The sequence below is a fragment of the Amblyomma americanum genome, chromosome 1 (assembly GCF_052857255.1).
Source record: "Amblyomma americanum isolate KBUSLIRL-KWMA chromosome 1, ASM5285725v1, whole genome shotgun sequence".
Lineage (NCBI taxonomy): Eukaryota > Metazoa > Arthropoda > Arachnida > Ixodida > Ixodidae > Amblyomma > Amblyomma americanum.
In genome coordinates this window covers 560,378,416-560,392,434 of record NC_135497.1, presented here as the reverse complement: position 1 = coordinate 560,392,434, position 14,019 = coordinate 560,378,416, and the positions used below count along the sequence as shown (strand labels likewise).

Below are 14,019 nucleotides of genomic sequence, written 5' to 3'. Positions count from 1 at the left end.
TGCTAAATATATTCTTCTTAGGTCAGCATTCCGCTGGCCCCTGTTGATCGGCATAAGGAGCAAGAAAGGTGAGCGCAGAAAGGGTAGATATTAGAAACACTCGAAACAGCAGCAATACACTCGCAGTCACACACACGCACACACAAAGGTGCCAAAATAGCTCAGAGATCAGGTGCACAGGGGGTATAATGCCTCTCGGTGGTTGGTGCACAGGGGGCATAATGAGCAGTAAGACCAAACGCTTTAATTAGTCTAATTAGGTGAAAAAGTACAGCGTGTCACAATACACGGCAATTGTTGTTTTTTATGCAGCGGTATCACTAATGGAAGCCTGTGCATAACCATGAACTGCACCAGCTGCAACCGCCGACAGCAGGAAAACACAAATAGAAGCGTGTAATGAAAGTGTCCGCATAAAGACAAACGGGGCACATCTGAAATGCATGTTTAGCGTTTCTTCCCTTTCTAGCTCTCAAGAACACGAAAGAAGCCTTAAACAACATATCATGAATAGCACCACGGCTGCGTTTGTGTACATAATACATGAACTTGTAAGCTTGCTGCGTGACCACACCAAAAACAAAAAGCGAAGTTACTCGGCAAGTCTAGCGTATGTTTTGCGCCGTCGTGTACTACAAAGCAGCTGCCAGGGTCGCACTCGGCGAGCTACGTGCTGCTGGAGGGCGGAATAGCTTGCTGATGACGCGGGCGTGTCCAAGGACCAAAGGCCACTCTAAGCCACTCTTTTCACAGCTCGTTCTTTCGCCTCAGCTCCGCTTTGGCCAGCGGCCGCATCTACCCATAACAGATCACCGCCGGCCTCCAAAAGCACCGGGGAACAGATCAGAACACCAACGCGTTGCACGTGGCGTCGTAAATGCATCTGCTGTTTCATGCACGATTAAAAGCATCTCTGTCACCACGGTGTATGAGTTACTCATATTTACAGCTTTGTTTGTGTTTGCGCGAACCGAAAACTGCTTGCTTTTATGCTACAAAAATGAAGTGGCCGAGAGTTTTGCACATACAGCGCCACAGCCTGGTAGGTCGAGAGCGAAAAAAAAATTAGACTAACATGCGGAAAGAGCAGGCAAGTGCAATTCAAAAATACGCGGGTAAACACAGTTTCATGCTGAAAGTCCTCCTAAGGGTTATAGTCCGACATGCCGTTGAGACTGATTAGAAACAAAAATTGAGAACACTTTAAATAAAGTATGCGCTAGTCCCAGCAAATCGCCAGCAGTTTGTGCTCGATACACACCGAGAAAAAAAGGGTAAGTGGAGAGAGTCAAGTTTATGAAGCTTTACGTATTTACAATTCGGGAACATGATTTCTTTTTCCTCCGTTGGCCTCACAATGCGGGGATATCGCAAAAGGTTAGTGAGTCGTGCCTCCGCACTGACACACACACACGCACGCACGCACGCACGCACGCGCACGCGCACGCACGCACGCACGCACGCACACACACGCACACACGCACGCACACGCACGCGCACACACACGCGCACACACACGCGCACACACACGCGCACACACACGCACACACACACACACGCGCACACACACGCACACGCACACACACGCGCGCGCGCGCGCGCACACACACTCTCTCTTTCTCTCTCTCTCTCCGTCCGCGACTCGGCGTGACCAAAGAGAGCAAGCTATACCCTCGTTTTCGTCGACGCTCAAAGGTTTCTGCTGAATACGAAACAGACGAACACTAGGCCGGGTGAAGCACCAGCCTGATTGCGCGAGGGCTACTCATATGTGTGAACAGCAACCACTGATTGCCTGGCGTTGCGCACTGCTGTCTAAGGGAATGCGCGTCATCGGGGGCCCGCGACGTGCAGAAGGGATTGAAGCGTCTACCGATGGCTTTGATTTTGACATTTTTGCAGGCTCCCAACGAGCGCAGAGGGGCGCAGCAGAAGCCTTTCTCACTGGGGCCTACCCGAGGAAGGTGTGTAAGGAAAGAAAAAAGGCGAAATCGGTGGCCATGCCAAAGTCTTGTGCACAGGAGGCATTTCACCGCGGTAGGGCTCGAGCACCTTGTCCGCCAACTCCTGCGCTGAATGATTGCAGGAGATTACAAGGTGGTCTCGAAATACTCCGCGCGAAGTTCGTTGGCTGCTCGGGCACAAAACTTGCAGTGCTCACAAATGGCTTATTTGCTCCTTGAAAGAACCAGTGTTGTCCGATTACATTTGGTGCCAAAATGAAGGGCGGAAAAATCGAGTTAAATAATGAATACACAGGTACAAGTAAAATATTCCGGACGTGTGTTCAGAAATTTATAGTGCTACCTGTTCGGTAAAAGTACGAGGTCATCATGCAGCACGTTAGCTTCGCACATTTTTTCTTGTGGGCTGCTTTCAACTAAGACTTTGAGCGTCTTTTTCTTAGTTAACATATACATGACGGATGGGCAGCATTCGCACTACTGACGTTCCGTTCATTCAATAGTGAGCTGTTTTATTCCAGATGCGAACGATTGTTTCGTGAAGGTTACTATTGTGGGGCCCTGCTGGCAACGAGTGGTTGCCGGCAGAGCGCCTCAAGAGGTGTTAAGCATCGCTGCTTATTTCATTCTATCGTGCCATCTCGAGGCTACTTTCATTCACCTAGAAGGAGCTGCGTCCACTGACACTGATGGCAGCGTGAAAACAAAGTCTACATAAGCAGCGCAACGAAGTGGAGGTGTTTTTGGAGCGTGTACCAATTATGATATATGTGACCAAAAACTGGTCCACACTAAAAGACGCAAACGCTCAATATTGCCGTTTTCTATCTGACGCCACAAGACCCTTCACGACAGACACCGTAGTGAAGCAGGGCAAAGGAAGAAACCTACCGCATTCACAAAGTGCGGCAAAGAAAAGCAAGATGCATTTTGTGTTCGTCTCTAGTGCGGCAGGGGGACTAGCAGAGTCGGGCCCCAATGCTTGGAACAAAACGGCGTTACCAACCACGGTCAATGCCATCTCTCTGAGCACGCTTAGCAGAACACACTTTTGGAGGCTCGCAATCGAAAGCATACGTGCCGTAAATAAAGACGAGCCTCCGAAAGCGGAAAGAAAAAACAGCATCACAGAAAGAGTCTTCGAGCACAGCTACTGGAGAGAGGCGCCAGCCGCTCGAGATGCAGTTCTGGGTAGTAACTATGGCAACGGCAGGTGACTATGGCTGGTGCAAGGACTGTGGTGTCGACTCAGTGACGGCGGTGCAGTCTCAACCTTCGATCCCGGTGATGCGTCTCAGCAAATGAAGCCGCCGGCGGCGTTGGGGCGTGCTGTTGCGACAAGTCGCCCCCGGCCGCGTCCACGGCCGAGTAGGCGGCCGAGAAGCCCTTGGCGTTGATGTTGTCGTCCGAGCGAAAACGCAGCAGCAGGGAGCCCGAGCTCGATGTGAACTCCCCCGGCATCTGCGAGCGTCATGCAAACATGTTCAGTCCAACCTCTACCGGCAGCGGTGCCGTCTAATGTGTGCATCGTGTGGCACGTACACACTTCTCGTAAGGGTCGTGTAACGCGAGTCATGGCGCGTCACATGCTCAGACAGTAGCGGACAGCATGAAACGGGGTACAAAGGGCGCCATGTTTGTTTACTATTATTTATCTATTTAACCACACTGCAGGCCAATGCTTCGACCTTAGTACGAGGAGCATGACAAGAAAAGTCAAACCAAGACCACAAAGTTAACTCTAGGCAGCTTAGCAAGAAGACACATTTTTAAGCGAAAATAGCGCAAAAGACGAGGACAACAAGGAAAGAAAACAACAAGCCAAGCGCTAACTCACAACTGAAGTTTATTCACAGGAAGCAAGGAATATACATGAAGAAAAAAACTATATTGTGCGTTAGCAGCCCGTCGGTATGCCTGCATGACAGTGAGGTTCGTTTCCTCGATCCACGTAGCTACACGTCTGTTTGCTTTGCTCCCTTGTTTGCTTTCCCTCTTTATATTCCTTGCTTCCTGTGAATAAACCTTCAGTTGTGAGTTAGCGCTGGTCCTGTTGTTTTCTTTCCTTGTTGACCTCGTCTTTTGAGCTGTTTTCGTTTAAGTATGTGTCACCAACTCGCCCGTATTGGCATCGTGAAGAAGACACAATCGATAACACAATGCAACTCAAGGCGACTTTACTTTGAAAAAAAAAATAGAGATTGAAGTCTCTTTAGAAAGCCGTTCGATTTTTAAAAAATCGAGGGCAATTCGTTCCACTACTTCACTGCTGTAGGAAAAAAACAGTTCTTATAGAAGTTTCAACAGTTCTTATAGAAGTTTCTTTTTGCTAAAGGGGCGCGTACAGCGCTAAATGTATACTAGGCGAAATATGGCACGATCTGCTTAGTGTGGAACCAATGTGATTTGTGTAACTCTAAAGACAGGTGGAGACGTGGGATTAACCGGTAGAGGGCGTCAAAGACGCGCAAAACACATTAGGCAATACACATTAGGCGGAAAGGTTGTTCAGCAACGACTACTGGGTTTAATGTATGCGGACGATATTGTACTGTTAGCAGATAGCCAGGAAGATTTGCAAACTGGTGAATTGCTGTGGAGACGAAGGAGACAGTCTAGGTTTCAGTTTTAGCGCAACTAAGTCAGGTGTGATGGTTTTCAACGGCACAACTGATCAGGAGCTTACAATACAAGGCCATGAAATACCCCGAGTCCCCGAATACAAATATCTTGGGGTATGGGTAAACAACGGGCATATGCACACGGAAAAGCACGAACAGTCTCTCATAGCAAAAGGGCGAAGAGATGCCGGGATAATGAAACATAGGGCATTGTGGGGGTACAACAGGTATGAAGTCCTCAGAGGTATTTGGAAAGGAATAATGGTGCCGGGGCTTACTTTCGGGAATGCGTTTCTATGCTTAAGGGCTGAAGTTCAGTCGCGATTAGAAGTAAATCAGAAAACTGTCGCAAGATTAGCACTAGGTGCCCACGGGAAAACCACAAACGAGGCAGTACAGGGGGATATGGGCTGGGCAACGTTCTAAGCACGAGAAGCTCAGAGTAAAGTACTATACGAAGAACGCCTGAGGAAATTGGATGATAACTGGTGGGCAGCTAAGGTATTTAAATACCTGTACAGAAAGAGCGTTGACACACAGTGGCGGAAACGAACTTGAAAGCTGGCCAGTAAGTTTGCCAGAGACGAGGAAGGAGAAAGAAAGAGCAATTGAACGACAGGTTAAAAACGTCGAAGGTAAAAATTGGATAGATTCAATGGAAAAGAAGCATAGTGTAAAACTATATCGATGCTGGAAAACGCAGATGAGGAAGGAAACGCTTTAAGAAAACTCAAGAGGCAGTGCCCTCCTCTTTGAAGCTAGGTCAGGGTGTCTTAGAACGCGCTGCTACAGAAAAAAATTTAACGAAGATGACATGTGCTGTGTGTGCTAAATCTGTAGAAACAATAGAACACCTCATCCTAAAATGCGATGGTATCCATACCGATGTCGATGCAGGCACAGTCACTCTTCCTGAGGCCTTAGGGTTTAGAGATAACAATAGTCAAGTGAATGAATCTGCGGTGGAAATTCGCAAAAAGCGATTGGAGGATTGGCGGTACAAAAGCAGAGAGGTGACATAAGTTTTAATGTGTAGGAAGTTTTTTTTTTTAAAGGAAATGGCGAATTGTATAAAGAACTTACAGCAGAGTAAAGAAAAATAAAGGAAAAAAACTGAGCATAGTGGCAACAACCACTGCCCCGTTTCAAAAGGGATGCTCCTACCTTCCATTCATACTTGTCCTAGACGAATTTGACATGCTCTGCACTTGCCTTAATCACGCACCGCACGACACATAAAATAGAGCCCAAACTACAGACGCCAAAACTATGCAGTGATATGATTTGATTTAAAGACGCGCAAAACACGTCACATTTGTCCTATACGAATTTTACATGCTCTGCATTTGCCCTAATCACGCACAGTATGACACATAAAATAGAGCCCAAAGTACAAACGCCAAAACTAGGCAGTGATTTGATTTGATTTAGATAGGTTTAAAGTCCCAAAGCGACTGAGGCTATGAGGGACGCCGTAGTGAAGGGCTCCGGAAATTCTGACTACTTGGGGTTCTTTAACGTGCACTGACATCGCACAGTACGCGGGCCTGTAAATCATCGCCTGCACAGAAATTCGACCGCCGCGGCCGGGATCGCACCCAGGTCATTGGGGTCAGCAGACGAGTGCCATAACCACTGCGACACCGCGGCGGCTTCTAGGCAGTGATTAGTGGCAGCGTTTATTCTACAGCTACAAGACCACACGTCACAATTACACATTTTTTTCCCAGTGGCTGTGACCTATAAACAAAGCTTACTCAGAAAACTGACTTCACTTGCTGTTGAGTTAAACATTTTCTGTCGCAATCTTTTTCTTCTACTAACATCTGTTAGCCTACGAACATCTGTATTTCGAGAATGTTGAAGTGCATTTGTAAAGAGAAAGATGTGTATTCACAGCGAGAAGAGCACCCCGTTGGCAGTGGGGACACCAGCTACCTTCGCCCCATGCACTCGCCAAAGAAATATGCACACATTTCAACGCACAAATGCAGTCTGGAAGGAGAAACGGCCTGTCAAAAATGCTGCGACTGAAATGCTGGGTACAGCGATTACTTTGATCAAGTATTCACCTCATGTCGGTAGCACTGTTTGGCACGTAACGGGAAACTAAATAGCGTCGTTAATGGCAGCTGTGCACTAGACGTCAAAAATGAATATCAAAAGTGAGGTTCGACAGTAGTGACGAGTTTCAACACTGCACTTTAGGAACACGTGAGGCCTGGTGTGGTTCTGAAAACAAACTGCTGAAAATGAGCATATTTCACGTGCAACGTCAAGGACAGGGGCGAGTTGAGTGTTCACTGTGCGGGAGGCCGGGCCAGCAGACTGGGCAGTAAAAGACGCAAATCAATGACCACACTGACGAAGCACGCATTCTAAACTGCACAGATACATGGACAATCCGCGCACTGTTTACCAGAATATGCGGTACTAGATTCTTTCCCGGATAGTTGACAGCACGCACTTGGCATTTCTAGCAGTTCCTCTGTGAATGCCTTCGTCCTCTAGAAGTCTGGAGCGGTTTCCAGCACAATTGACTCTTTAGAGGCGTAAATGATTGGGCAAGTTGGTCAGACCTGCTAAAGGGAATAATGGCGCAGCACCAAGTAACAAGGACAGCAGGAAAGCACATACATTACGCCAACCTTGGCGCTTGTGCGTGTGTGTGCTCTCCTGCTGTCCTCGTTACTTGATGCTGCGCCATTATTCCCTTTAGCAGGACTCTTAAGTCTAGGATGTGCGATCTATTCCGGTTATTTCTGTAACTGATGCTGCTTTAATTTGTTCTGTTCCACGATAGATTTCCGTTCCCATCTCTGTCTGCACTGTCCTCAGCCTCGCGTCAAGTTTTTTCATTATACTCAGGGACAGCCTTCTGTGGTTATGCAGTGGAAGCTACGAGCGCGCGCCGCCAGCTTAAACACCTATCTCTCTCCCTAAGTGAGCGCGTGATAAGAGCGTGCTTGCGAAAGCCTTGCGCCTCGCCCAAGTGGCTTCCACTGCATAGCCACAGAAAGCTGTCTCTCAGTACGGCGCCCTTGTTTAGGCCCCACCGATGCCTTGTGGGCAACACTTTTCATTGGGATCATTCAACTCACGTGTCCTTCGCGGTCCGAGTGCGCAGATTAAGTACGTTCCAGAATGTCAGATAAGAAAAACGAGGGCAACGGGAAATTTTTTTGCCAGAAATATTGGAATTATGGAACATTGGAGACCGTTCTGTGTAAGGGGAACTCGAAATGCAAGCGTTTTGACCCAGAACCGTCGTCGAGCGAGCCAGCGTTCATAGGCTTCATCTCGAATCGTGGCGGCACATCCAGGACACAAAAAGGAACGTGAACCCGAGATCTCTTCCGTCTCTGTCACGTGACCACTGAGCAGAAGCGCGTTTTGCTGCCTGCCCCTGAAGAAGGGACCAAGTTTGCCAATGTCTCCTCTATGTGTAATGCAGTGCGGCATATTGATAAATATTTGCTTATTTTAAGATCATCATCATTTATTTTACCCTTAAAGGCCTCTATTGAGGCACTACATAATAGGGGGGGGGGGCAAACAAAGTAAATACAATTGAAATAGTATGAAGAAGGGTTGAAATGCAGGCCAGTTGGTTCATAGTAATTTGAAACAAACCAGCCACAAAAGACAAGGGACAAGAGAAGGAGTGTACGTGCCACAACGACTGGACTGTCAACTGAGATTTATTAGACAAACCAAAGTCCCAGCAAGGCCAGCAGAGCATGCGCAACAGCCGTATAAAAACTCACAGCGCATAGGGCACACAAGATACACCTCTACCGTGACCGGCCTAAAAAAGCAAATTCCTTCTCGAGTAAGCGCACCGAAGTTGTGCTAGTGCAATCTTGGCCTGAGAAACTGATATGGTATGCCTCCAAGATTTCTCGCTCTTGCTTACACTTGCTTCTACCAAGAATCATTATGTTGCTGAACATTGCAATGGCGAGGAAAGTTGGCACCGTCATCAGACCTCAGGGAGGAGTGGTGCTCACGCAGCCGGTCATTAATATATCGACCTGTTTGGCCTATGTATACTCTTTCACATGTGAGGGGGAACTTGTACACGACCTGAGCGACACACGCCGTGAAGCGGTTCTCGTGCTGCGTTGTACAAACGTGGTTTCTTTCCCTGCCTCGAGAAATGCGCGAGCCCAGACCCGAAAGCTTGCAAGGGGCTGAAAACACCACACTAACTCCCTGCTTGGCCGCAACTTTTTTGATGCTGTGGCTCACTTTATGCACGTATGGCATGACCTCAAATTTCTTGCGTTCAGTTGCTCCACCATCAGCCGGCTTCGTCCGTTGTTTCTTGAGCTTCTGAAGCAGCGATTTAGCCACTGCTTTCAAAAGATACTTAGGGAACCGTGTGGCTTCCAAACGTTGGAATTGATTATCAAGGCTCTTTTTGATAGCGTGGTGACAGCTTTCTTCTAGTGCATTGCGGAAACAATTAATCACAATGCCTCTCTTTACAATCTGGCGGAGCAACGTTGACCTTGATGCAGTGGGAAAGGGTGCGTGCCCGGCACCCTTTCCCACTGCCACTGTCAAGCAACGCTCTGCGTTAGCGCAATTGCTTCCATCACAAGCCGGGCACGCACCCTTTCCCACTGCCTCAAGGTCAACGTTGCTCCGCCCGAGCTGGTGGGTTCTTCGGGCTGCTGGAGCCTTCGACCGGCCATTGGAAGAGGATGGTTAAGATCTGGAAATCGGAGTGCTGGAGGCAAGTGCGCCTTCTGCACGATTGGTTGCGAGTGTTGTGCCTCGTGGGACATGACGAGATGTCAGGAGCTCGCTGCCTCCATGAGCACCGACGTTTGGCAGGCCAGGCAACAGAAATATTCTGTAATCAGCTAAGAGCCCATCTGCCAAAAAAAGGGCTAAGGTGAACAAAGGCACAGTGGCATACTTGGAAGGTGCGACAGTTCCAAAGGTTGTTGATGACCTGCTGAAAAATGGCCCTAAGTACAGCCTTACACCAAGCTTAGGGGCCACGAGCTGCTCGCCACCGTACACCAGCTGGCTGATAAAGCACACAAGGATGAAAAACAGCGCTGTTTGTGTGAAGGGGTCGTCGTTCTTTTGAAGGTTGACAGCAAGCAGTCATTATGAAGCCATCGCGCACTTAACCGTGTTGTCGACCACTTCATCGAAAATGACCTGACCCTACTCCAAGCGGACAAAGAAGGTGGCTTCGTGGTCCTTCCGACAAGTTCTTTTTGAGAGAGGGCAATGGCTGCAGTAGCGAAGAACTTTGTGCCTGCCATTCGGAAGCCCTCAAGGTTAAAGACTGAAGCCATGAAGCTCCTGAAGGAAAGCAACGTGGAGAAACTTTCGAATAGTGTCAAGAAATGCAAGGAAGACCGCCTGCGAGTGTTTTTTTTTTTCAGCAAAAACACATAAGGTGGGTTGCCCTCTAAAAGCTATCATCACGGAGACTGGTTCATGGCAGAAGGTAGTGAGCCAATTCCTTCAGCAACAGTTGACGGCCATCAATGTGCGGGACTCTTTCAGCGTGGCCAGCTCGGCAGCGGTTGCTGACGCTCTTAATAGCGGCATTCCTGGTGCCAACAAGCCTTTTTCGGTTAACATTGAGGACCTTTTCTACAGCATTCCCCACGATGAACTCTTTGTTGCAGTGCGTGAACTTATTGATCATTGCAGTACTGTGAACTTTCAGACCGCATGTGGCATGTCGGTTGATACATTTTTGGAGTTATCTTATTACCTGCCATCAACCGTTGTTGAATTCAAAGGCTCCTTGTTCCTTCAGAAAAGTGGAATATGTATTGGCTCTAGCGTCGCTCCAGTGCTTTCTCAGATATTTTTAGCAAAATTTGACAGAACAGTTCAGGAACTTCTTCAGGACAAGCGTGTGTGCAAAGTTTTTTGGTACCTGAACGATTTTTTAGTACTTTTGGAGCTTTTACCTAATGACACTCTGCCTGCAGCAGTAGACGATGTTTTGAGTGCTTTTAAAGCTTCTTCACGCGCCCTTAATTTCACTCATGAACTCCCTAACAATCATTCCATTAGGTTCCTAGAACTGCAAATAACCTTCTTTGACAATGGTCATTTATGCTGGATGTTTTTACCTAGAAACAAGAACGCTCTGTTACCGTTCGGTTCTGCGCACTCTAAGATTGTAAAGAGAGGCATTGTGATTAATTGTTTCAGCAATGCACTAGAAAAAGCTGTCACCACGCTATCAAAAAGAGCCTTGATAATCAATTCCAACGTTTGGAAGCATCTTTTGAAAGCAGTGGCTGAATCGGTGCTTCAGAAGCTCAAGAAAGAACGGACGAAGCCGGCTGATGGTGGAGCAACTGAACGCAAGAAATTTGAGGTCATGCCGTACGTGCATAAAGTGAGCCACAGCATCAAAAAAGTTGCGGCCAAGCAGGGAGTTAGTGTGGTGTTTTCAGCCCCTTGCAAGCTTTCGGGTCTGTGCTCGCGCATTTCTCGAGGCAGGGAAAGAAACCACGTTTGTACAACGCAGCAGGAGAACCGCTTCACGGCGTGTGTCGCTCAGGTCGTGTACAAGTTCCCCCTCACATGCGAAAGAGTATACATAGGCCAAACAGGTCGGTGCATTAATGACCGGCTGCGTGAGGACCACTCCTCCCTGGGGTGTTTTGAAGGTGCCAACTTGCCTCGCCATTGCAATGAATGTGCGTGTTATCCACTGTTCAGCAACGTAATGATTCTTGGTAGAGGCAAGTGTAAGCAAGAGCTAGAAATCTTAGAGGCATACCATATCAGTTTGTCAGGCCAAGATTGCATTAGCACAACTTCGGTGCGCTTACTCGAGAAGGAATTTGCTTTTTTAGGCCGGTCACAGTAGAGGTGTATCTTGTGTGCCCTATGCGCTGTGAGTTTTGATACGGCTGTTGCGCATGCTCTGCTGGCCTTGCTGGGACTTTGTTTTGTCTAATAAATCTCAGTTGACAGTCCAGTCGTTGTGGCGTGTACACTCCTTCTCTTGTCCCTTGTCTTTTGTGACTGGCTTCTTTCAAGTTAATTGAAATATGTTTGGTGTATGGGTGTTTAGAGTCCCAAAGCTACTCAGGCTATGAGGGGCCATAGACTGCGACATATTACTAGCGTTAAAATACACAGGACAAAGTAGAAACACACAGGACAGACGCTAGACTTCAACTCTAGCGTCTGTCATGTGTGTTTCTGCTCTTTGTCCTTTGTATTTTAACGCTAGTAATAGGTCGCAGTCCCTGGATCAAAACCACCAATTAGCCCAACTTAATTCTTTAATCATGCTATGAGAGACGCCGTAGTGAAGGGCTCCAGGAACTTCGACCCCTTGGGGTTCTTTAACGTGCACTGACATCGCACAGTACACGGGCCTCTAGAATTTCGCCTCCATCGAAATTCAGCCGCCGCGGCCGGGATCGAACCCGCGTCTTTCGGGCCAGCAGCCGAGCACCATAACCACTCAGCCACCGCGGCGGCACAATTGAAATAGCTAGGTAGAATACAAGGTTCATACAATAAAACAATGTAATAGAATAGAATCGAAAGCGATACAGTCACAATACGAAGCTGGTGAATGCTGATTGGCAAAAAGGCTGTATTAGGCGGTAACAACAACAAGAAAAAGAATGTGTAACAGTTGAAGTTTCAGACAAATGTGCAATATCTTTTATTCGGTACAACGATTAATTAATGCCTGTCGAAATTTAGTAGGGTCGCGCTCGTTTACAATGTACAATGCTTACAATGTTTACAATGCTGGTTCCAGTTTTTTATTGCAGTTGGCAGCAAAGATTTATTAAATGCCAATGTTGCTGCGTGTACACGTTGAATGCTGAGGGAGTTAGACAGGCAGAGCGATGTTTTGATGGGAGATAGCATTAATGTGTCACGAAGGTCAGGTAAATTTTAATATAATTTATGAAAGTCGTGCGATTTTCCGTCGGTTCTCTAGAGACTGTATGTTAAGCGTAGATTTAATCCTGGTTATAGTGGAACAAGGTAACCATGTGGGCTAGTTGGTGTACTTCAGACATAACTTCACCAGCGAAAGCACGAGACACCAGGAGTAAAAGAACGCAGGACAACGCTGGTTGTCCTGTGTTCTCCTGGTGTCTCGTGCTTTCGCTATTGAAGTTGTGCCTGGTTATACTGTCATGCTTATTGTAATTTGAGGATATGAGACGGGCTGCTCGGATTTTAGTGGCTTCTAAAGTGTTCCGTATACTTGGTGAGGGTTCCATATAGCAGCTGCATAATGAAATCTGGTACGGGTGAATGTTTCATGAGCTAATTTTCGAACAGAAGGAGGGGCTAGGTAGAGGAATCTTTGGATGAGGCCGAGTGATTTTGATGCCCTAGATGCTAGATGTGTTCCGACCAGGTTAATGTGCTGGAGATAGTGATTCCAAGGTACCGATATGACTGGACTTGTGTTACTGTGTTTGTCAGGAGTTAATATGAGGATCTGAAGTTAGACCTTTTTCGGGATACTTGAATGAACTGGCACTTTGTGACGTTCAGCTGCATAAGCCAATCGGAACACCACTGTTCTATTATGTGTACGTCATTCTGAAGCGTTACATGATCCCTGTTAGTAACAATGGGACGATAAAGGGTCCAACCATCCGCGAAACTCTTATAGTGGATGAAATACCAGTAGGAAGATTGTTCATGCAGATAAAAAAAATCCGTCCGTCCGTCCGTCCGTCCGTCCGTCCGTCCGTCCGTCCGTCCATCCATCCATCCATCCATCCATCCATCCATCCATCCATCCATCCATCCATCCATGCTGATGAAAAATTGAATTCATATTGCCTGAACGGTGTCCTTTGGGAACAGACACAATATGTTTACCAACCAAGGTAATGCTCATATTTGGAAAAACAGCGCACATTTTTAGACACAGACAGAGGCAGATATAACGACACAGCGCTGACTTCAACTAGTCCTTTATTGCAGAGTGATACAGTATATATACGAAAAGTGGGCGGGAATACATGGGAAGCAGCTGCTATGTTTGCACGCGACAGAAAGATAACTGAGGTGAAAAGACACGAGGTGATAATGTGCAACTGGGAGTGTATAAAAGGTAAGGGCTGGTAGAGGATGGCACCGAAAGGCAGGAACAGAATCACAAATGACAATGCGATAACAACATGAAAAATAAGAAAAAAATATAGTAAAAGCCAAAAGGGCATTACTAGCAGAATGAAGATAAAATGCATTAAAAGGTCCAAACCAGGCCGTTAAAAACAGACAATTAAAATCGACTAAAAGAGCCAAAAAAGCATAAAACAGGAGGAAATTCGATCAAAAGGTTGAATTCAGAACCCATCCAATAAAAACGACGAGGACAGGATTCAGAACCCACCCAAAAAAAACATCGAGGTTAGGAAAAGACTGCCTAATTACTCCAAGGAAACCTG

At 47.1% G+C, this 14,019-nt stretch overlaps 1 protein-coding gene across 3 annotated transcripts in view; it reads right to left on the bottom strand.

Moving 5' to 3' along the window:
- Window positions 1-222: 222 nt before the first annotated feature.
- The window catches only part of LOC144116373 (protein tolkin-like), a 1,150,388-nt gene continuing 1,136,591 nt past the window's right edge, over window positions 223-14,019 (bottom strand). For all 3 annotated transcript variants that reach the window (XM_077651146.1, XM_077651147.1, XM_077651145.1), the window contains one exon: window positions 223-3,425. In XM_077651146.1, the coding sequence (XP_077507272.1) occupies window positions 3,213-3,425 (213 nt within the window). In that variant the 3' untranslated portion in view covers window positions 223-3,212. The remainder of the gene's footprint in view (window positions 3,426-14,019) is intronic.